Source organism: Alosa sapidissima, chromosome 24 (assembly GCF_018492685.1).
Source record: "Alosa sapidissima isolate fAloSap1 chromosome 24, fAloSap1.pri, whole genome shotgun sequence".
Taxonomy (NCBI): domain Eukaryota; kingdom Metazoa; phylum Chordata; class Actinopteri; order Clupeiformes; family Clupeidae; genus Alosa; species Alosa sapidissima.
Genome location: NC_055980.1, coordinates 24765447 through 24789879, shown reverse-complemented (window position 1 = coordinate 24789879; position 24433 = coordinate 24765447). Strand labels below are relative to the sequence as shown.

The window sequence follows — 24433 nt, the reverse complement described above, 5'->3', positions numbered from 1 at the left end:
ATTTATGTTACTATACACCACTGGCCTGTAGGTGGCCGGAGACAGTTTTCTGTGAATATCTCGAGAACCGTAGGGCCTAGGAGGTCCACCTTTTTTTGTATGTTGGTCTTAAGGGGGCATGTCAACCCATCCCATTACCACTAATTTCATGTATAGCGCCACCTAGTTAAAAATTAAAAAGCAAAAAATTAGTTGTTTTCATCACAATATCTCTGGCTGACATGGTCAAAACTGCACGAAATTGAAAGTGTAGGATCACCCTTCGAATGCATGCCAAGTTTTGTGGACTTTCGTTCATGGGGGGCCTTGCAATAAAATCATTTATGTGTACATTTAGTGACCGTACACCAACAAGGATTCCCGGGACACTGAAAGACCGGGGTACATGAAACTTGGTGGGCATGTAACCCCACATGGATAGCATGGAACCATCGTTTTTTGTTTTGATCTGTAGCCCCCCCGCTGTATTGGATCCCCCGAAAGGAGGGTAGGGCAGACACAGTTTTCTGTGAATATCTTGAGAACCGTAGGGCCTAGGATGACCAATTTTTTCCGTATGTTTGCCTCAAGGGGTCATGTTAACCCATTCCATGTGCACACATGTGCATAAACAGATACACACGCACACACATACATTCACAGTAATCATACGTATGACACATACTCACACAGTAGACATATGTACACATGCATGCACATGCACAAACACACATACGCAGGCAAACACACAAGCATGCACACACACACACACACACCCACACACATAAACATAAACGTGTACACGCACACATGCACTTGGGGCAGCCGTGGTCTACTGGTTAGCACTGCGGACCTGTAATGGAGGGTTGCCGGTTCGAACCCCGACCAGTAGGCACGGCTGAAGTGCCCTTGAGCAAGGCAACTAACCCCTCACTGCTCCCCGAGCGCCGCTGTTGATGCAGGCAGCTCACTGCGCAGGGATTAGTGTGTGCTTCACCTCACTGTGTGTACACTGTGTGCTGTGTGTGTTTCACTAATTCACGGATTGGGATAAATGCAGAGACCAAATTTCCCTCACGGGATCAAAAGAGTATATATACTTATATATGCACACAATTCAAGAATTTCTCAGAATTATGGGCAAGATGGGGGTGGGGTTGTATAAAATGAATTTTATATGTGAAATCTATGAACTAATCATGTTTTGGTACTTGTTGTCTAGCAGATACCAGTGAGAATTGAGTGTGGATAATGCATAAGACAGTTAGAATCATATAGGCCTTTCAGCGTGATTTATTTTTGTGGAAAAAATGTGCTGGACTGGGCGGCGGTCATATTTTGTACCGCTCTGCGGTACATCTAGTTAAAACTATAGTTACAGGCAAAAAATATGCACAGATTTACAAGTCATTCCTTATGTGTGTTTAAACACCACTGTGATGCATAACAGCCCACCATATATATCAGAGCAAAAGACACAAGATTGAAGGAATTGCCTGCATTTCAAAACATTTTTGCTGAACGTTTTCCTAGAATATAGTTGGTTTTATAATTTGTGACAAAGACTAACTGTGACTTTTTAAACCAGCAATTTGCTGCGATACATTCTAAAAACCAGGAGGGTTTACACCAGTGCAATAAATTGCAACAGCACCAACATTTCCGCTGCAATGCCTTTGTTACACAACAGATACAAACTAGCTAGCTGGTTAGTTAGCTAGCAAAGTTAACCAACAACGCTGATAGCCAACGGTCAGGGAAATTACATTTGTTTTTGTGACTTTATTAGCAAACTCATTTTAACCAACCCCTTCCAACAAACTTCCACAGACACAGATTGACTGACCCAAATATTGGAGTTTGTTGGTGTTTGTTAGGGCAGTGTGCAGGCACCTAAATAGATGGTGGTTTGGAACAAACACAATAGACTGTTTAGACAGACAAAAGTGATAGGTATCATAGGTATAGGCCTATAGACAAACTAAGATGAAAAATATTGCATGTTGGTTTTACACTGGTTGCATTACTGCACAGTGTAAAAAGAAAAGTCAAATTGACACTGGTGAATAGTGCTAAAGTGCTCAAGTGATGAAAAACAGTGACGTATGGCACAAAAATAGCAGCATTTCAGAAGATATGAGTCCAAACATTTCTGTCAGTCTGTTTGTGTGTTCAGGAGTTCAGTGGTCCTCCTGAGTGACGGGACGGGGGAGTTGTTGTGTAATTGTTAAAGGGAGTTGGCCAGAGGGCAGGAGGTTGATATATATATATTTTTTTTTTCCCCCTCTAACAAATGTGTAGAAATTTTGGGGGGAAAAATATAAATGATTTCAGCTTAAAGTGGCAAACCGTGAAAAAAGTAAAGGGGTCTAACTAATTTCTTCAAAGCTCTATAACTGTCCAAGCCACCCTATGAAGTGACATTTCTTGTGAGTGTTTGTTTTTGGTCTTTCTCGTCCTTTTGACCTCTGTCCTGAGCTGTGATAACAGGTGTAGTCAAGATGGCTGCTCATTCTTCAGAGAGCCTAAGACAAGCACGCCTTCCTCAGCTTAAAAACAGCGCTAAGGTCAAAGGTGACTGCTGTTCTGACAAAGAGTCATTCAGAGATGCCTGATAGCAGGCTGTAGTTACGGTGGCCACCGTCTAATGAAGAGTGGGCCTTGTGTGTACATGCAACCTATTACAGTTTTTCTCGATCGTTTTGATACCTGTGTCAACTCTGAAATCACGCTCTCAAAACAGTTAACACTCGTGTCTGAACAAAAGCACTCTAGACAAAATGACACATTTTGCTTGCAAAAGGCTGTTACTCTCTCAAAACACTTAAAACATGCAGCAAAAGCAAATCTTGCCTTCAAACACTACAACTTGTTGCCAATTAAAAAACACTCTTTAATCAATCATTACACACTGGACAACAAAATGCAAAATCTAGTTCTCAAAATGAGCATTTTTGCTATGTCTGTTCCATTACTTTCTCATTTTTCTGGTATCAGAAAAAAACTTTGAAAAGACAAAATGTACTGAAAAAAAAATAAAATTATTCATTCCTCCCAAGATGTAACTGCCACAGTCATTTTTCATCAAAATAGACTTACAGTCAACACCTGTTGTACTGTTTTCTCCACCAAATAGGCAATACAGTACTTTGTCTAAATGTGCATTAGATCCATACTTGCAAATAGCAACACAAAACAGACATCTCTTGTTTGTATAATGTATAATGAATGATTGCTGATTGAAGAATTGTGCAAAGGAGTTTCACACAGGTGTATCAGAGATTCAGACTTATGCAAGGAATCTATACCACCTGTGAAAAGATGTTTTCCTTTTGTTTAGCATGGGAAAACCAATAGAGTTTGGGGCTTTTGAATGACACCTGTGTTAACTGTTTTGCAAAAGGGTGTGAGAAATGTGTGAACCCAATGAAAATGTGTGAACACATTCGCAAGAGATGACTTCTGCTGTGCAAAGAAAGTAGTCATGAAGACCAAGTGGGTTCTAGTTTACTTAAGCAGGTAAAAGCAATCGAGAAAAGCTGTAATTCCATGTTAGGAAGGGACATTCTGTGTATTAATTGCGCCTTTTTCTTGTGTAGTATTTGGTATGTGTTTGGTATTGTATTCAAATGTATATCCTGTGTGTGTGTGTGTACTATTTTAAGTTTAAGGTATTATCTGTGGTGCATGAATGAGATAACTGATGTATGGGTTTAAGTATTGTCTATTTCATTTGGAATGAGGTACAGCATTTCATATTTTGTTTTTGATGTAAGGTAAGGGATTTGGTGTATTCCATTTTTGGTGTTTGAGTGAAGTATCTGATTTTTTATTTTATTTTATGTATGCTCTTTATACATAATGCTTGGATTTATGTCTTTTGATTGGTGTTTAGTGGAAAGTACTCACTGTTTGGTATTTGAGGTGATGTATTTGATATGTAGCATTTGTGGGGTGCTTGACTTGTGGTCTTTTGACGCTGGGTATTTGATGTGTGGCGGGCGGCTGGGCTGGGCTGGCGTGAGATATTTGATGTGTGGAGGTTGGCATGGGCTGCCCACGTCTCATCTTACACTCCTCTCCTCTTCCATAGGCAGTAAAAAATACGATCTCGGTTTTTCTTAGGCAGCCCAGCGGCGGGTTGAATGACAGCCAGACATGCTCACCAGCTTTCCTCCTCTTCCCCTCTCCTCTTCCCCTCCCTCATCCTCCTCTCCATGACTCCACTTGTCTGCTTCTTCCTGTTCTTTCTCGTCTTGGCACGGAAGACCCCCCCCCTCTCTCTCTCTGTCTCCACTCTATTCTATTCTCTCTCTCTCTCCACTCTATTCTATTCTCTCTCTCTCTCTCCACTCTATTCTATTCTCTCTTTGTCTCCTCTATTCTATTCTCTCTCTCTCTCTCCACTCTATTCTATTCTCTCTCTCTCCACTCTATTCTATTCTCTCTCTCTCTCCACTCTATTCTATTCTCTCTCTCTCTCCACTCTATTCTATTCTCTCTCTCTCTCTCCACTCTATTCTATTCTCTCTCTCTCTCTCCACTCTATTCTATTCTCTCTCTCTCTCCACTCTATTCTATTCTCTCTCTCTCTCTCCACTCTATTCTATTCTCTCTCTGTCTCCACTCTATTCTATTCTCTCTCTCTCTCCACTCTATTCTATTCTCTCTCTCTCTCTCCACTCTATTCTATTCTCTCTCTCTCTCTCCACTCTATTCTATTCTCTCTCTCTCTCCACTCTATTCTCTCTCTCTCTCCACTCTATTCTATTCTCTCTCTCTCTCCACTCTATTCTATTCTCTCTCTTTGTCTCCACTCTATTCTATTCTCTCTCTCTCTCTCTCTCTCCACTCTATTCTATTCTCTCTCTCTCTCCACTCTATTCTATTCTCTCTCTCTCTCTCCACTCTATTCTATTCTCTCTCTTTGTCTCCTCTATTCTATTCTCTTGCTCTCTCTTCACTCTATTCTATTCTCTCTCTCTCTCTCCACTATCCTATTCTCTCTCTCTCTCCACTCTATTCTATTCTCTCTCTCGTTCTCACTCTCCTCTCTTGGCTTCTGGCCATATGTACTCATCTGCTCAGCTCTTTCTCTCACACTCTGTCTGATTTTCTGTCGCTATGTCTTGGGAATATTCTACCCCCCCCCCCCCCTCCCACACACACACACACACACACACACACACACACACACACACTCCTACTTTTTCTTCAACATCCATGTCGTCCTCCCTTCGGTTTGAGTTAGAGCTACTATTATCTTCTCTTTCTGGTCTTGTCTCTCTCTCACACACACACACACACACACACACACACACTCACACACACACACACCTGATTCAGTTCCTTGATCTCCATGGCTTGGATTCCCAGTGGATTATTGTTTAGTGCCCTGATACTTGAAATACTTTTAATGATTGATGCCAATAAAATATGATACTACTGCAACTATGAGCAGTCATTTTAAAGTCCTCTCACCACTGCATACATGTGACCCTGAGGTGATGGTCTACCCCCTCCCCTCCTCTCTCATTCCCCCCTCTCCCTCTGTCTCTCTCTCATTCTGTTTTCTGTTCTTGCTCATCATGTAGCTGTACCCTGCTAACACTTGTAGGAAATTAACCTTCTGCCACCTCTCTCTCTCTCTTTCTCTCTCTCTCTCTCTCTCTTCTCTCTCTCTCTCTCTCTCTCTCTCTCTCTGTAACCCCCCTTTCTACTTTAGTGGTAGCCAGTTGAGCCATCACTCACACAGGCAACCCCCTCCAACCTTGTACCCTTGTAGCTTGTGCTGTCTCTCTCCCTCCCTCACCTTCTCTCTCTCTCTCTCTCCCTCTCTCACCTTCTCCTCTCTCCTTATTCCACTGACCATGCATGTTCCAAAAACAGACATCATTATCATTTCACTGCATCCCCTAGCAGACTCTCTCCCTCCCCAGCTCACGCCCCCTGCACCCCCCACCCCCCCAGCAGAGACCCCTCTCCCTCGTTACCTCACCGATTCCTCCACTCCAGGCTTTAGAACCCTCGGCCTTGACCCCGCCCACCAGAAGTGTGTGCCACTCAGCGGATTCCGTGGGCGTGTCCGGCAGGAGGCTGGACCAATGGGGCGCGGCGGCGGCGGTATAAAACGGTCCACATTTGTGAGTTCATTCGCTCTTTCTGTCAGTCCGGCACTCCTGAAGGGAGGGGGTGAAATAACAAAGACCTTGGGGACCGACTCTTGCAATTTACTTTTTGAGTGCTGAGAGCGACCGGAACAGAAACTGTACCAGAACGGATAGACAGGCATCGCCTTAGCCTTCCTCTAACCTTAAGTTCCTTCCTTTCCGTAACGGGATGGAGGACGCTTTCACTAAGACCCCGGCCGAGGTCTTGGCCTACTTCGGGGTTAACGAAAATACTGGACTCAGCCCAGACCAGTTCAAGAGGCAACTGGACAAGTTTGGCTACAATGGTGAGAATCCTGAGATTTGAAGCACGGGACAGTGAGGGGTGTCTGTGTGTGGGGTGGTGGTTGTGGGGGGGGGGGGGCTTTTATTCTTTGAAAAGACTAGTGGTTATTTGGCCTATTTGATTTGTTTGAGTTGGTACAAGATGGTGCAGTCTCTGGTAGGGACAGTTACAAGCTCTTACATGGCAAACAGTGTGAAGCAATGGACTGAGTATTTGAACACTGATGCCTACTTGAGAGGTCAGTGGAGAGGCCAGCTCGAGAGAGAGAGAGAGAGGGGTTTCCACATTGGTGTGGCGACCATGTAGCACTTGAAAACCGGGTGACAAAACAAGAAGAGGAAACAGCTGAAGGGAGTCACAAAAAAAAAAAAAAAAACCTGTGGCAGACTTGGCACTGTCTAGCCTGTCCAGCCTGCGAGAGGGGAAGCAACAGGCTGAGAGGCTGAGAAGAGGACCGAAGCGAAGAGGGCGCTTCTAAAATAGCTCAGAGGGGAGTGAGGGAGCGGGACAGGTGACCACAGAGAGCCTGGGCCCAACCCTGGTGATTTGAGAAGACTTGAGTATACGAGAGATATTTTAGTCCCACGGAGCCGCTGCTGGTGCTGGTGCTGGTGGAGGTGGTGGTGGTGGTGGTGGTGGTGGTGGTGGTGGTGCAGGAACAGGAGGGTTGGGGGGGGGGGGGGGGTCTTGAAGGAGTTGAATGATCAGAGGGATGATAGATTACAGTGTGACAGTGGGCAAAACAGGCTGGGTGGGAGGGTGTGAATCAGTGAGGGAGCACACGTGTCACAATGGTTGCGTTGGTGATTAGAATGATGTCTGCTTGGAGGTGTGGATTGTTCCTGATAACAGCACATTTGGTTGAGCTCATCGTTGTGGTGCCGCTCATGGATGTGGATCAGTTGGAGTTTTGACAGTGCAGGGGGCGCGCTTCTGCTTCATGACGCAAGCTGCTCTGTGTCTATACAAAGCTTGTATGAATGTTAAGATTTCCAAAACTTTCAGAAGCACTTTTTGACAGCAATAAATACTCCTTTTCCCACCGCACCTTTGTCATAATGGCCCGATGTAGTGATTTAACCAAACATTCTTACTCCTCTTTTCGTGAATCCCAGTGGTGTGACCTACACGTCTCTGACTACTTGGTTTGTGCTGATTGAACATTCAACTCAGACAACCGTATTACAATGTCATAGAAAGCCTTTTTATTACATGAGGTATCTCCAAATAACTGTCAGATTCAAATGGTAGGACTGAATATCACCCAGCCCCAGGCCCAACAGGCACGCTTCCTCTATTGGGCCACAGAAATGTATTTGTGTCCATTTGTTTGTTTATTTGTTTGTTTGTTTATTGTGTCATTAAATTAATGAATACGTTTTCTTTCCCACTCTGTGCTGCTGTGTGTTCCTGTGTCCAGAGCTTCCCGCTGAGGAGGGTAAGTTCTCTCCTCCCCTATCCTGTCCACCTATACAACACTCTCAGCCAAAGGCCACACTGCACACTAAACAAGGACCTGCATGGACCTCGTTAAATGTTACTTAGCCAATACTGACATACTTAATTACAGGATGAAGGTATAATGGAGTGATGGTCTCATTACTCTTGTTTTCTTTCCTATCTTTCCCTCCTTTTTTCTCTCCTCTCTCTCTTCTGTCTGTCTTTCTTCTCCCCTGCACAGGTAAGTCCGTGTGGGAGCTGATCATCGAGCAGTTTGAGGATCTGTTGGTCAGAATCCTGCTGCTGGCTGCCTGCATTTCCTTTGTGAGTATCTCAGTGTAAACTGTGATTTGGTTAATAGTTCATTAAGAAGACACCAAAACCCACTTGATCCCTCTACACCTAATATCTTAGTTGTGAACTGTGTGTTAGTTAATAGTTCATTAAGAAGACACCAAAACCCACTTGATGCCTCTATTGCTAATCACTGCAACGTAACTCCGACTATGTAAAGTGAATCTCAAACTCACTTTAGTTTAGCCATTAGGAGATAAGTTTCATCCACTTTTGCAAAGGAGAAGCAAGTCATTTATCGATTTTTTGTGGGGTTAATGTTGATGTAGTTTTCTCATTAAAACAAGGCTTCATGACCTGATGCTGTCAGTTAAGCATTCAACTAATAAAACTCATAGTGGACGGCTCAATACTCGGGCCCTGTTTTTTAAAAAGCATCCCGTAAAGTCCACAGGGCATTGAATTACACTGGAGTGGCAAACACTGCCCACCAGGCAGCTGCACTTGCCATTCCAAGATGGCGGAGGGGCCCGACATTCCTTGCCAGCACGACACCTGAAATAGTCCCTTCGGGGGGAGGGGGTGTCTATGATCTCTCTGTGGTTGCATGCATGTGTGTGTGTGTGTGTGTGTGAGTGTGTGAGAGAGAGAGAAGGCATCTCACTGCTATGTTTCATGACTTGTAGCCTTTTCTGTCTCATCAAAGACCCCCTGGTAGAGTACATTTTTAGCACCTTTGGGTGAAAATGTATATATGTGTGTGTGTGTGGTGTGTGTGTGGGTGGGAATTCATGCGTGTTGGTTAGGGAGAGGGATGGGAGGGGGTAGTTTGGGGGGTTAAGGGTAGACACCGGGGGTATTAATTTCTCATCCCACCTCTCCTGTCACACACACACACACACACACACACACACCAGTTCCCCCCTCCATTCACGCCTTGGCAGCTGTTGGAATGGCCTTAGAAGGAGAATACTGAGACGAGAGGGGCAAGTGAGAGAGGGGCAAGAGGGAGTGGGGTTTATTTTAGAAAGCCCCAAGCCAGAGGCAGAAACTGTATCCCCTCCGTAAAGGTCAGCCTTGAAGAAGGGAGATGGGGGGGGGGTTCAGGAGGGAGAGAGAGAGGGATAGAGGGATGTAGGAGGGGGGGGGGGGGTGTTGTAAGAGCATGTGAAGAGGTCTCCCTGCCACATAATATTGCTGTGAAATAACATGATCAGATATTACACCATTACACCTGGTCGTGTCAGAAACATGTTGCCCAAGGTTTAGTGGTTAGCATAACTGACAAAAACAACTCACCCGTGGAATTAGCAGTTTGAAAATAAACCACTACAGCATAGTGGCGGCTTCATGCTAGCAATAAAACCCCACCTAGTTCATGTTAACCTGCCTTTTATTTTTAGGATCAGATACGAGCAATGATAAGATTTCTAGTTAGGCAGGTTTAGTGCCTTACGGATTTCACTGACATATTTTATGGGTAATTTAGTGAGTAATGAATGTTAGCTCCCTTTGAACATCACCTGAATGCTATTCATTCATTCATTCATCCATTCACTCACTCACTCACTCACTGAATTTGCCCCCCCCCCCCCCCCCCCCCCCCCCCCTCTCTCCCTCTCTCTCTGTGTGGTGCAGGTGCTGGCTTGGTTTGAGGAAGGTGAGGAGACCGTCACTGCTTTCGTTGAGCCACTTGTCATCTTGCTCATTCTCATCGCTAATGCTGTCGTCGGTGTGTGGCAGGTCAGTGACACACACACACACACACACACACACCAAGGAAGCATTTACAGTTTCAAGTGCTGGGTCATATTAAAGGAAGTGATAGCCTGTTACTGTAATAATAATCATTAGTAATTCACAGAACACCTGTTTTAAAACAATTAAACAATTATCACCCCAAGTAGACAAATATACTGCACATCACATCAGAGTAAGCCACAGTGACATCTGACATGTAAAAATCACTGCACACTCCATATCTTGGTTGAGCGATAATGTTTTGGTCTTGGGCATTCAGACCAGATCAGATGAGATGAAGATCCTAGGCCCAAACATCGCTTGTCTATTCTTTCTGTGGCCAGCACTTCACTAATAACTCTTAGTGTGGGTTTCTTGAGTAATATTTAAAAATCACACTTTAATATTAATAATACATTAATAATACAATTAACATTAACACCGGTCCATGGACAGCAGATAGTAAAATAGCCGTTTTGGCTAATTCTGGCATATTTACATTTAATGTTAATTAATGTGCAATGCCTATGTCAAATAAACCAAAAAAAAAAAAAAAATATTAACTTCAGTGAACCATGACTACGGATGAATACTGTATGTTCGCCCCGTTTGACCTGCTGTATCCTCTCTTCCTCTGTGTTGTGTGTGTGTGTGTGTGTCTACAGGAGCGTAACGCTGAGAGCGCCATTGAGGCTCTGAAGGAGTACGAGCCTGAGATGGGCAAAGTCTACCGTTCGGACAGAAAGAGCGTGATGATGATTAAGGCCAGAGAGATCGTGCCTGGAGACATCGTCGAGGTGTCCGGTAAGGAGACACACTTGCTCACACACTCACTGACAGGGCGTCAGGGATCTTTCATCGACAGAGAATCAACTCCACCCAAGAGGGGGAGTTAGGGGCAGCCGTGGCCTACTGGTTAGCGCCTCGGACTTGTAACCGGAGGGTTGCCGGTTCGAACCCCGACCAGTAGGCACGACTGAAGTGCCCTTGAGCAAGGCAACTAACCCCTCACTGCTCCCCGAGCGCCGCTGTTGATGCAGGCAGCTCACTGCGCCGGGATTAGTGTGTGCTTCACCTCACTGTGTGTTCACTGTGTGCTGAGTGTGTTTCACTAATTCACGGATTGGGATAAATGCAGAGACCAAATTTCCCTCACGGGATCAAGAGAGTATATATACTTATACTTAGAACACACAACTCAAAATAAACACCATTCTAAAACATTTATTTTGTTTTAAATCATGCACATGCATAACAATATTATTATTCACACGTAATCACACTATTTCATTTTATTTGTTATATAAAACCTCAAATTTGTTGGAATGTCAAAACTTTTTAATTTGTGGTTTAAAAGTTTTAGAGAATACCTCACTCTCACAACGCTCACTGCTGGAGTATGATTGGGTTTAAGTAGCTCATTTAGGTGGTCGTATATTAGATTATCACAGACAGCGTTTGGGGAGTCAGATGTCCACCATGAGGCCGAGTGAGGCAACATGTGTCCATATAGGGGAGTCACACAGCGGCATGCCAGAGAGAGAGAGAGAGAGAGAGAGAGAGAGAGAAAACATGCTGAGCAAAGGAAAACTAGATACTCCTGCTCTCTCTCTCTCTCTCTCTCTCTCTCTCTCTCTCTCTCTCTCTCTCTCTCTCTTCACCCCCTTGACTTTACACCAGTTGTCCCCTGCACAGCGTGTTTGTATCGCTGTTGACTGTAGCAGGAAGCTAGCGGGGATTAACCAGGAAGGAGCGATGCCAGCTAGCGTCTAATTGGCTAATCACCCTCTCCGAGTTCCGCGGACCTGCTCTTGTTCCCTGAGTGTTAGCGCCGCTATTATTACCGCCTGCCGCTGTTTATAGCAGACACACTTGCTTGCCAGATTACGCTCACTATGTGGCGCTTACAGAATACGCCGCAAATTACTGCTCCTAACTCTCCGTACATGATGTCACTGTCAACATCTAAGGCAAGCCAATGATGCCACTATTACGTCTAGTTCTAGGGGGGCAAACTCCAAAAAAAAAAAAACACCAGAGACACAAACATGATACCATAAGCTGTCTGACTGACAGAAGCATTTGGGCTTCCACATACCCCAGGCACTATCCAACAACAGCTTTCTAACAAGTCACAGGAAACATAAAACTGTGGTTAAACTGTCGTAAATAGTCAATACTCTGCACACACACAAACACATACAAACACACACACACACACACACACACACAAGCATAACACTTTCTTTCTGATTTCTCCTCAGTTGGTGACAAAGTCCCCGCTGACATCAGAATCATTGCCATCAGGTCCACTACCCTCCGCATTGACCAGTCCATCCTCACTGGTAAGTGAAAGTGTCAATCACCAGGGCCTGGCCCGCCTCACCACATCCTCCACTCTGATTGGACAGGACGTTGCCATTGGGCATTCTTAAGAAGCGTGACTTTACAGAGATACATTTTTGCCATTTTTTCCCCTTGGGGATCAATAAAGTATCTATCTATCTATCTATCTATCTATCTATCTATTTCCCCTTGGAGATCAATAAAGTATCTATCTATCTATCTATCTATCTATCTATTTCCCAAATTACTTTTCGTAGTGGAGAACCACTCACAAGTTGGTCTGTAGGAAAGCTAATATGTTCGCTCACCACTGGCTTTCCTGCTAATAATTGTAACGTCTGTAACATTTCTCTGATGGACTATTTATCATAATCTCTAGGAACCTCTAAGCTAGTGCAGTATGCTTGAGTAGTGGGGTGTTGGGTTTGCTTTGGAGTATGGTTTTTACCAGAACTGCCTGCTATTTGAGAGTGTTGGAGTGCTATTTGAGAGTGTTGGAGTGCTATTTGAGAGTGTTGGAGTGCCTGTGCCCTGCTCACCTGTGCTTTCTCCGCTCCTTAGGTGAGTCTGTGAGTGTGATCAAGCACACTGATCCCGTTCCCGACCCAAGGTCCGTCAACCAGGACAAGAAGAACATGCTTTTCTCTGTGAGTACCACAGCCAAACAGCCAGCTAGCCATCCATACATCCATCCATCTATCATTTATCTATCTAATCTATCTATCTATCCGTCCATCTTTCATCTGTCCATCTACCCATTCATCCACATATTTTTTCCATCCATTTTTTCCAGTCGTTCATTCACTCTACCCTTTAGCTTTGCGGTGTTCCGTTAAAATATTCTTGTACACCTGTACATTCTCACCTGTAGAGTCTGTTCAAGCTCTGTTGTGCTTGTGAGGTTATTAAATCTCTCTCTCTCTCTCTCTCCCTCACTCTCTCTCCCTCTCTCTCTCTCCTCTCTCTCTCTCTTCCCTTCTCTCTCTCTCCCTCTCTCTCTCCCTCCCTCTCTCTCTCTCTCTCTCTCTCTTTTCTCTCTATCTTCCCTTCTCTCTCTCTCCCTCTCTTTCTCTCTCTCTCTCCGGTCCGCAGGGTACCAACGTTGCTGCTGGCAAGGCCATCGGCGTGTGCACAGCCACCGGCGTGGCCACCGAGATCGGTAAGATCCGCGACCAGATGGCCGCCACCGAGCAAGAGAAGACCCCCCTGCAGGCCAAGCTGGACGAGTTCGGCGAGCAGCTGTCCAAGGTCATCACCCTCATCTGCATCGCCGTGTGGATGATCAACATCGGCCACTTCAACGACCCCATCCACGGTGGCTCCTGGATCCGCGGCGCCGTCTACTACTTCAAGATCGCCGTCGCCCTGGCTGTGGCCGCTATCCCTGAGGGTAAGATAGAGGACACACACACACACACACACACACACACACACACACACACACACACACACACACACACACACACAAACCCATACACACACACACACACACACACACACACACACACACACACACACACACACACACACACACACCTTACAGACGACTTCTGGTCTCTAATCTAAATCTGTGAAACTCTTGGTTATTTTCTCCGTGTGTGTGTGTGTGTGTGTGTGTGTGTGTGTACAGGTCTGCCCGCCGTCATCACCACCTGCCTGGCTCTGGGTACCCGCCGTATGGCCAAGAAGAACGCCATCGTCCGCTCCCTGCCCTCCGTGGAGACCCTGGGCTGCACCTCCGTCATCTGCTCCGACAAGACCGGCACCCTGACCACCAACCAGATGTGTGTCACCAAGGTAAGAAGATCACACTCACACACACACACACACACACACACACACACACACGCAAATAACCAAGAGAATCACAATCTGATGTTCACACACCCTGACCACCAACCAGATGTGTGTCACCAAGGTAAGGAGATCACACACACACACACACACACACACCTTGACCACCTACCACATGTGTGTGAACATCAGAGAGAATGACACAAAAGAGAGAATACAGCACAAGTGTATTTGTGTGGGTCTCTGCTCTATAGTCTCGAGTACGCTGGCTAGGCTATGCTATGGATTTTACTTACACTTGAACTGGGTCTCTCTACAGATGTTCGTCATTGACAATGTCGATGGCGATCACGTTTCCCTGAACAAGTTTGATATCTCTGGCTCCAAGTACACCCCTGAGGGAGAAGTGTAAGTACACACACTCACACACACACACAAACAGAAAACAGCTGAAAATATGTCTGAACGAGACTTTGTTCACAGTCTGTCTTTATTATTTCTCCATAAAGGGAATACTTTAGTGTATATAATACCCTGGTTGTATATAATCCAAGTGTGTGAGAGTGATCGCGGGATCTCTGTGTGTTTAGGTCCCAGGGTGGTGTGTGTTGGCCGTATATAATCCATATGATAAGTGTGTAAGAGTGACCAGTGACCATGGGCATCTCTGCGCGTTTAGGTCCCAGGGTGGTGTGTGTTGGCCGTATAATCATATGATAAGTGTGTGAGAGTGAACGCGGGCATCTCTGTGTGTTTAGGACCCAGGGTGGTAGCAAGGTGAAGTGCGGTCAGCATGATGGTCTTGTTGAGCTGGCTACCATCTGCGCTCTGTGCAACGACTCCTCTCTGGATTACAACGAGGTGTGTGTCTCTCTCTCTCTCTCTCTCTCTCATACACACACACACACACATAGATAGATGCACTTTCTCTCTCTCTCTCTGATACACACACTGACTCCTGACTCTCTCTTGCTCTCTGTCTCACACCAACACACACACGAAAACCCACACTTTCTCTCTCTCTCTTTCATACACACACACACACACACACACACACACACACTCACTCGCTTTCTCTCATACACACTCTCTCTCTCTCTCTGTTACACAGCCTGACTCCTGAATCTCTCTCGTTCTCTTATATACACACACACACACACCCACACACACACACACACTCTCTCTCTCTCTCTCTCTCTCTCTCTCTCTCTCTCTCTCTGCTGACCCACTCTGTCCTGTCTTGTCCCTTCAGTCTAAGGGCATCTTTGAGAAGGTCGGTGAGGCCACTGAGACCGCCCTGTGCTGCCTGGTTGAGAAGATGAATGTGTTCAACTCCAACGTCTCTGGCCTGTCCAAGCCCGAGAGAGCCAATGCCTGCTGCTCCGTAAGTACCCCCCCCCCCCCCTCCCTCTCTGAACCCCACTCAATTCAATTCAAAAAGCTTTATTGGCATGAATAAACATCCACAAACAAAGTGTTGCCAAAGCATATAAGAAAACATCAGCCTCCCTTAAACAGTTTGCTAGTGTTGGTAAATGTTCACGGAAAAAACTGAAGGTAAACAGAAAACTGTTCACGAACGTCCGCCATTGTTTGCCGAATTTGAATGCACCTCTGTGTTTTTTATTTACCTGCAGAGAAGATGGTTCTGAGGTTGTGAGCGCCCAAATGACCCCTTAATGACCTTTGGCTTTGGAAGGTTTTAGAATATCTTACTAGCATAGATTTTAAAAAACATATTTAAGTTTCTATAACACACGATGCTCTGGTCATTAAATAGCTTTAGTTGCGGAGATGGCCTTAAATTAAACAAACAAACAAACAAACCTTTGGTGTTGTCCCCTTGTGTGTGTGCAGGTCATCAAGCAGCTGATGAAGAAGAACTTCACCCTGGAGTTCTCCCGTGACAGGAAGTCCATGTCTGCTTACTGCACCCCCACCAAGGGTGATGGAGGCGCCAAGATGTTCGTCAAGGTCTGTCAAATTTCCCCCCATTTTCTCCTTTTCCTCATCTCTCCATTTTTTTTTCAGTTCTTTTGTTCTTCTGTTCTTCTGTTTTTTTTAACCACATAAATAATTGTATCCATGAAGTAGTGTTTACCCCCCCCCCCCCCCTCCACTCTCTCATTGGTTGCCTCTCTCCACTCTGACCAATAGGGTGCCCCCGAGGGTGTGATTGACAGGTGCACATACGTCCGTGTTGGCACCACCCGCGTGCCTCTGACCGGCCCAGTGAAGGACAAGATCATGGCCACCATCAAGGAGTGGGGCACTGGCAGAGACACCCTGCGCTGCCTGGCACTGGCCACCCGTGACAGCCCACTCAAGGTCGAGGAGATGAAACTGGAGGACGCCACCAAGTTTGTCGATTATGAGGTGGGTGATCCGTGCACACACACACAATCACAACGTGTGTTTTCAGATGCTGCTGTAGTCGTAAGTTTAGCTGTAGTCATGAGTGTAGTGTTTGTTGATGGAATCGTACATGTATTTGTCATTTTAGTGTGTGTATTCACCACCTTATCTTATCTAATGGGTCAGATCTCACCACCTTATCTAATGGGTCAGAATTCACCACCTTATCTTATCTAATGGGTCAGATCTTACCACCTTATCTTATCTAATGGGTCAGAATTCACCACCTTATCTTATCTAATGGGTCAACAACATCATCAACAACAAAAGTCTGACCACATTTACTTCCTGCTTCATCTCTCTCTCTCTCTCTCTCTCTCTCTCTCTCTCTCTCTCTCTCTCTCTCTCTCTCTTCTCTCTCCCTCTCTCCCCTTCCAGACTGACCTGACCTTTGTTGGCTGCGTTGGCATGCTGGACCCACCACGTAAGGAGGTCATGGCTTCCATTGAGGAGTGCAGAAGTGCTGGCATTCGCGTCGTTATGATCACTGGTCAGTAGTCCTCTTGCTCTTGCCATCCCTCTCTTATTCTCTCCATCTCTCTTCCTCTCTCCATCTCTCTCTTCCTCTCTCCATCCCTCTCTTCATCTCTCCATCTCTCTCTTCCTCCCTCCATCTCTCTCTTCCTCTCTCCATCTCTCTCTTCCTCTCTCCATCCCTCTCTTCATCTCTCCATCTCTCTTCCTCTCTCCATCCCTCTCTTCCTCTCTCCATCTCTCTGTTCCTCTCTCCATCCCTCTCTTTCTCTCTCCATCTCTCTCTTCCTCTCTCCATCCTTCTCTTACTCTCTCCATTCCTCCCTTTCTCTGTCCCTCACTCCATCTCTCACCATCCATCTTTCTCTCCCTCTCTTCATTTCTCTGTGTTTGTGTGTGATAAAGTGTGTGTGTGTGTGTGTGTGTGTGTGTGTGTGTGTGTGTGTGTGAGTGTGTGTGTGAGTGTGAGTGTGTGTGTGTGTGTGTGTGTGTGTGTGTGTGTGAGTGTGTGTGTGTGTGAGTGTGTGTGTGTGTGTGTGTGTGTGTGTGTGAGTGTGTGTGTGTGTGTGTGTGTGTATTGTTCCGAACTCTGCTCCTCACCTGTCTCCTCTCCCTCTCCACCTGCTCCTCACCTGTCCTCCTCTCCACCTGCTCCTCACCTGTCCTCCTCTCCACCTGCTCCTCACCTGTCCTCCTCTCCACCTGCTCCTCACCTGTCCTCCTCTCCCTCTCCACCTGCTCCTCACCTGTCCTCCTCTCCACCTGCTCCTCACCTGTCCTCCTCTCCACCTGCAGGTGACAACAAGGGCACCGCCGTGGCCATTTGCCGCCGTATTGGCATCTTCAAAGAGGACGAGGATGTGACGGGCAAGGCCTACACCGGCCGCGAGTTTGACGACCTCCCCCACAGCGAGCAGGGCCCTGCCGTCAAGAAGGCCTCCTGCTACGCCCGCGTCGAGCCCTCCCACAAGAGCAAGATCGTTGAGTTCCTCCAAGGTTACGATGAGATTACCGCCATGGTAAGCACACACACCCCACACACACACACGCACACACACACACACACACACACACACACACACCACACACTGTAGAGGGGAGTTGACTTGGGTCTCCTTTACCAATTGAAACGAAGATACTGTTTGATAACAGTTCTTCTACCAACCATATTGAGTTCGAAGACACCTGGACTGTTTCCTTTTGTTTATTTGGATTTTTTTTTCATCCATTTTCCGCTCCCAGTAGTTCCGCTCTAGTTCCAACCAAAGCCGATGAGTAATCATGATCATGGTGATCTTAATATTGCACAAGATAACAGTGATGATTTCCCCCGTAATCAAGCGGCTCCACTGTGCTCTTCTTTGAATGCTTCATTGCGGGGAGGTGGTAGTGTAGTGGCTAAGGAGCTGGGCTAGCATTCAGTAGCCTGTGGTAGCGTAGTGGCTAAGGAGCTGGGCTAGCATTCAGTAGCCTGTGGTAGCGTAGTGGCTAAGGAGCTGGGCTAGCATGCAGTAGCCTGGAAAGTTGTGGGTTCAATTCCCAGCTTCCACCGTTGTGCCTTATGCTAGTCGCTGTGGAGAAAAGCCTCAGCCAGGCGAATAAGAATAAGTACCATATGAAGAGTTTGTTTCCAAAATGCTATATCTCTATTTTTAAAAACATTAAAAATTCCTGTTATTTTGTGTATTTCAGGTAATATCAAATCAAATCAAATTGCAGTTGTGTTGTTTTGATTAAGCACAGTTCTACTGAAATTACTTGGAAAGTAAAATGTAAAAAAAAATGGAGGATATAGCATTTTGTAACCAAACTCTTCGTATATAAATATATTGCTGTTGTAGTCCAAACCCTTTGTCATCTTATTGGTATGTAGCTGTTCTTCGGTCATTTTCTGACTTCGGTCTGGGTCCTCCACTGACTTGTGCTCCGCTGTGCTGTCTCTGCCCAGACCGGTGATGGTGTGAACGATGCCCCTGCCCTGAAGAAGGCAGAGATTGGCATTGCCATGGGCTCTGGCACTGCTGTTGCCAAGACAGCCTCTGAGATGGTCCTGGCCGACGACAACTTCGCCTCCATTGTGGCCGCCGTTGAGGAGGGCAGAGCCATCTACAACAACATGAAGCAGTTCATCCGCTACCTCATCTCCTCCAACGTCGGTGAGGTCGTCTGGTGAGTGCACACACACACACACACACACACACACACACACACACACACACACACACATACACACACACACACACACAGGCAATCACACACACACACGCACACACACACACAGGCAATCACACACCACACACACACACGCACACGCACACACACACACACACACACACACACACATATGCACACACAGGCAATCACACACACACAAGCAATCATACACACACACACGCACGCACAGACACATACGCACACACACACACACATACACATACACACGCACACTCACGCACACACACTCACTTACACATATGATTCAGTGAGTGATTCAGAGAGTTTATATCTGCTAACCTCATGTTTGATGTTACTTCTTGTTTTTCCCCTCTTTTTCCGGATCCTTTCTTCATCTCTCTCTCTCTCTCTCTCTCTCTCTCTCTGTAGTATCTTCCTGACAGCCGCCCTGGGTCTGCCAGAGGCTCTGATCCCCGTCCAGCTGCTGTGGGTCAACCTGGTCACTGACGGTCTGCCCGCCACCGCCCTGGGCTTCAACCCCCCCGACCTGGACATCATGGGCAGGCCCCCCCGCTCCCCCAAAGAGCCCCTCATCTCCGGGTGGCTCTTCTTCAGATACATGGTCATTGGAGGTGAGCCTGTCTTAGTGTGTGTGTGTGTGTGTGTTTGTTTCTGTTTGGTCTGTCACTGGAGGTGAATCTGTCTACCGGTATGTGTGTGTGTGTGTGTTTGGTTGTTGGAGGTGGAGGCTCTTTGGTCTCTGGAGTTGTTGTTTTTGGAACTGTTGTTTTTTTTTGTGTATATGTGATAGAGAGGGTGTGTATGGCTATTGGAGGTTTATGTGTGTGTGTGTGTGTGTGTGCATGTGTGTGTGTGCGTGTGTGTGTGTGTGTGTGTGTGTGTGTACGTGCTTGGCTGTTAATCTAATGGGAATTAGAGATGGAGGAAATGTGTTCTGTTCTCCCACTCATCTGTCTACTCCTGTTCTCAGGATACGTCGGTGCTGCCACTGTTGGTGGTGCTGCTTTCTGGTTCCTGTATGATGAGGAGGAGGGCCCCCAAGTTACCTACCACCAGCTGGTGAGCTGAGTGTGTGTGTGTGTGTGTGTGTGTGTGTGTGTGTGTGTGTGTGTGTGTGTCTGTTTGCTGTCCTTTGCTGTAATTCCCAAATATCATTAAAGATGCGTTAATAATAATATGACCATTAAACACTATTTTTTGTGTGTGTGTTTAGTCCCACTTCATGCAGTGCCATGGTGACCATGAAGACTTCCAGGGCATCGATTGTGAGATCTTCGAGGCCTCTCCCCCCATGACCATGGCCCTGTCTGTGCTGGTCACCATTGAGATGTTCAACGCCCTCAACAGGTGAGCGCTGGCACTGCACCCTCTCGCTAACTCCAACACTGATTACCTTGGTCACTTTTGAAAGAAATACCTTTGGGAATCCTTTGGGCACCCAGTGTGTTGACATATCCGAAGGGGAATTCCTATGTCGTGTTTTTTTAACCAGTGATCCATTCACTGAAGATAAGTCTGCAGGGAATGGTGGTCTATCTACAGTAATTTCCTGTGTATTAGCCACATTATGTATAAACCGCAGGGCAGTGTTTTAATGCAAGTTAAAACTTACTAACTAAAAACTAAAAAAAAAACATATTGATACCATATTAACTGCCCATGTGTTTTAACCTCATAGCTAAAGAAATTTTGCAAAATCAATGTATAAACCTCAGCTAATAGTTGGGAAATGACGGTACCATCCACCAAGCAGTGATATCAGTAACATCTACCTTGGTGCTTGTCCAAATTCTTCAGTTGAGGGACTGCGGGGTCTCCTTACCAGATTTTCTAAGAACTAGTCTGGTTGGTAGAACCAGTCTGATCAAGCTGTTCTCTAGGGCTGTAGTCTGTGATGTGTGTTTCTAATGATGTTCTAATGACGTTCTAATGCGGTTCTCCTCTACAGCTTGTCTGAGAACCAGTCTCTGGTCCGTATGCCCCCATGGAGCAACTTCTGGCTGCTGGCTGCCATGACCCTGTCTTTCTCCCTCCACTTCATGATCATCTATGTTGATCCCCTGCCCGTACGTCCAGCACACACACACACACACACACACATTGTAGAAACTGCTTACTGTATCTAATAAAACAAAGTGTTATTAATCTTAATATCAAGATTTAAAAAATCTAGTTGGTATTGTTTACAGTATAAAGAGACTTACCTAGTGCTTTCAGTCGTGTCATCCTGAAAACAAGCAAATTTGTCTGCCAGTGCGTTGAGTAAATTTGTCTTGATAAGACTCCTTAAAATAAGTCAAAATCTTCTTCAATTAAGTCAAAGTAATCTTTCTTTTTATCTTAATATAAGATTAATAACACTTGGTTAGATTTTATTTCTTTGCAGTGTACTCTCTCTCTCTCTTTCTCTCTCTCTCTGTCACACACACACACACACACACACACACACACACACACACACACACTGGTTTCACTGGTCTCTCTCTCTCTCTCCCCCTCTGCAGATGATCTTCAAGTTGACCCACTTGACTGTTAATCAGTGGATGGTTGTGCTTAAGCTCTCCTTCCCTGTCATCCTCTTCGACGAGGTTCTCAAATTCGTTGCTCGCAACTACATTGATGGTAAGCTCTCGCAATGCACACCCTGGACAGTCAGAAGAAATCACACACACACACACACACACACACACACACACTCACACACACACACACAAACACAGACACACATACATACACACACACAGACACACACACATACACACACACATACACACACACACATATATCCTCACACACACACACACCCACACTAGTACTCATGTAAAACAGAGTTTCATAGATGCTATTGTGTCCTCACTCTCTAATCAGTTCCCTCTAACGTGACTTACACTGCTGAGGTTCTCTAAAAGTTCTTTCATTCTATAAATGCCATTTATATATCTGTTTGTATGGTCTTCCCCATCTCATTCCCTCTGCCTGCCTGTCTCTCTCTCTCTCTCACTCACTCTCTCTCTCACCATGTCCTCTACCTGTCTCTCTCTCTCTCTCACTATGTCCTCTACCTGTCTCTCTCTCTCTCTCTCTCTCTCTCTCTCTCTCTCTCTCTCTCTCTCTCTCTCTCTCTCACAATGTCTCACTACAGTATGTCCTAACTGTCATTATCATTTGAATCTCATCCTACTTGCATTTCTGTCATTTTAAACATCCATCAATCCCTCTGTCTCCCTCTCTCTCTCCCTCCCTCCCTCCCTCTCTCTCTCCCTCCCTCTCTCTCTCTCCCTCCCTCCCTCTCTCTCCCTCTCTCTATCTCCCTCCCTCTCTCTCCCTCCCTCCCTCTCTCTCCCTCCGTCCCTCTCCCTCCCTCTCTCTCCCTCTCTCTCCCTCTCTCTCCCTCCCTCTCTCTCTCTCCCTCCCTCCCTCCCTCTCTCTCTCTCTCCCTCCCTCTCTCTCCCTCTCTCTCCCTCCCTCTCTCTCCCTCTCTCTCCCTCCCTCTCTCTCTCTCCCTCCGTCCCTCTCTCTTTCTCCCTCCCTCTCTCTCTCTCTCTCTCCCTCCCTCCCTCTCTCTCTCCCTCCCTCTCCCTCCCCCATGCCTCCCTCACATCTCCATCACTCACTAATGCGTTTTATTCACTTGCAGTTTAAACCTGTCTACCTCCCTCCTTTCCCCTGTAACACAAAACAAGGTATATTACGGTCCTCTCTGGATGTCTGTGTGTGTGTGTGTGTGTGTGTGTGTGTGTGTGTGTGTGTGTGTGTGTGTATGTGTGAGTGTTAGGAAAGAATGACAGGATGGTGAGAGCATTATAATGTATGTTTGTAGAGAAAGAGATTATGTGTGTGTGTGTGTGTGTGTGTGTGTGTACATGTGTACGTATGGCTGTACGAGGGCCAGCCCAGCAGTGGCTGTGGCGTTTCTGGTGGTACTCTGCAGTTCTCCCTTCTACCTGAAGGGGGTGTCATTCTGAAGGTTGCTTGTCAGTCTTGCCTTCTCATACATGCATTACGCACTGTATGCCTGATGCCAGTGTGTAGCGAGCTAGCCTAGCCATCTTGTGCCTTAAATGTTGAGAGTGTTGTTTCCTGTCTCTAGGAGCTAACTGTCCATGTAGTCTGTTTGTTACAGTCATATGTGCTGGTCCTGGATCTGCTCTTATGGTTGTATTTCAGTTCCGCTGTGCTTTAGTTGTCCTTTTGTGTTTGTGTCGTCTTAGATGTTTTCTAGGAGAAAGCTCATAGCTCTCTGCATAGCTAGAGTGCCTTATGGCTGTCTAGTCCACCTGTCAGTGAAATCACATGTGTTTTGATATCTATCAGCATGCGTATAGTAGAGTTAGAGGTCTCCATTAGCTTCCATAGTCCACTGGAGCAGTGTTCAAGCATTGAGTTTCTGTGTAGCTCACTAGAGATACTAACCTCAGCCTTACAGCAAGGGTGCGCACAAACCTGTTTGAGGAGGGGAATATTAAGGAAAACATTATTTCTTTTGCCTGACTGTGACTTTTTCCTTCCTCAGCTGGAGTGGAAATCCGTTGAAAACTAGGGAAGAGAGAGAAAGAAAAAAGAGAGAGAAAAAGAGGAGAAAAGAGAAGAAGAGTTGTGTGGCGAGAGAGGAGTAAGCTCTCAAGAGCTGATCAAAGGAGCGGATCAAAACACTGAAAAAAAAAGTCTTCAAAAAAATCTTTAAAAATGACTGGGAAAAAAAAAATTACAAAAACATATATATATGAACAACAAACTACAAACTCTTGTTGAAAGATATTGAATTAATATATAGGTAAACCCTGCTGCCAAATTAGTTGAGCTATTGAGAAGATGGATTAATTTTATTCTTAAAAATAATAATAAATGTATTAAAAGTTACATTTTTTGTTAAACTTGTATACTCTTTTCTGTTGTCTTTCTCTTGGTCTGTGGTCCAACGCATGCTCATATGGCCTTTGACCATTTCACTTTCATACACAGCAGAGTTCACATTATGGTGGTTTAAAAGAGAAACAACATTGTAAGGGTGAGACACTTCTATGTGTCAAACACACAAAACAGATGCTTAGAGGACCATGAGAGTACATTTGCTGAATTTGACAAAAATAAAAAGTGTATTAAAATCATACACTGCAGTGTTTCCCATACATTGACTTATTTGTGGCAGCCCACCACAATATCAACATTGACCACCACACAATGATTTTCCAGGTTGTGCTAAATTGTGCTTAAATCTGATTAGCATCATAACCTCGCTGTGCTAATTTGTTAAAAACTGTTACATTCAAGTTAATTCTGCAAACCTACCACCACAAAT

The 24433-nt window shown here is 45.7% G+C and overlaps 1 protein-coding gene across 2 annotated transcripts; it reads left to right on the top strand.

Moving 5' to 3' along the window:
- Positions 1-6118: 6118 nt before the first annotated feature.
- atp2a1l (ATPase sarcoplasmic/endoplasmic reticulum Ca2+ transporting 1, like) lies at positions 6119-23703 on the top strand. 2 transcript variants are annotated; one of them, XM_042083769.1, is made up of 24 exons: positions 6119-6436; positions 7856-7873; positions 8117-8199; positions 9808-9912; positions 10575-10713; positions 12174-12254; positions 12817-12902; positions 13348-13645; positions 13886-14052; positions 14369-14457; positions 14808-14910; positions 15302-15433; positions 15907-16023; positions 16207-16425; positions 16843-16954; positions 17734-17957; positions 18887-19107; positions 19543-19745; positions 20105-20193; positions 20348-20481; positions 21083-21200; positions 21639-21756; positions 22772-22817; positions 23648-23703. In XM_042083769.1, the coding sequence occupies exons 1-23, from the start codon at positions 6319-6321 to the stop codon at positions 22774-22776; spliced, it is 2979 nt and encodes a 992-aa protein (XP_041939703.1). In that variant the 5' UTR covers positions 6119-6318; the 3' UTR covers positions 22777-22817; positions 23648-23703. The 2 variants fall into 2 exon arrangements, with proteins under 2 accessions (XP_041939703.1, XP_041939702.1); XM_042083768.1 differs by lacking the exon at positions 22772-22817.
- Positions 23704-24433: the final 730 nt, after the last annotated feature.

Excerpts from the sequence above, each read along its gene's own strand:
- atp2a1l (XM_042083768.1), top strand. The coding sequence starts at position 6,319 with ATGGAGGACGCTTTCACTAAGACCCCGGCCGAGGTCTTGGCCTACTTC. Across the intron at positions 13,646-13,885 it reads TGTGGCCGCTATCCCTGAGG|GTCTGCCCGCCGTCATCACC; the intron begins GTAAGATAGAGG and ends GTGTGTGTACAG. Across the intron at positions 19,746-20,104 it reads CAGATACATGGTCATTGGAG|GATACGTCGGTGCTGCCACT; the intron begins GTGAGCCTGTCT and ends TCCTGTTCTCAG.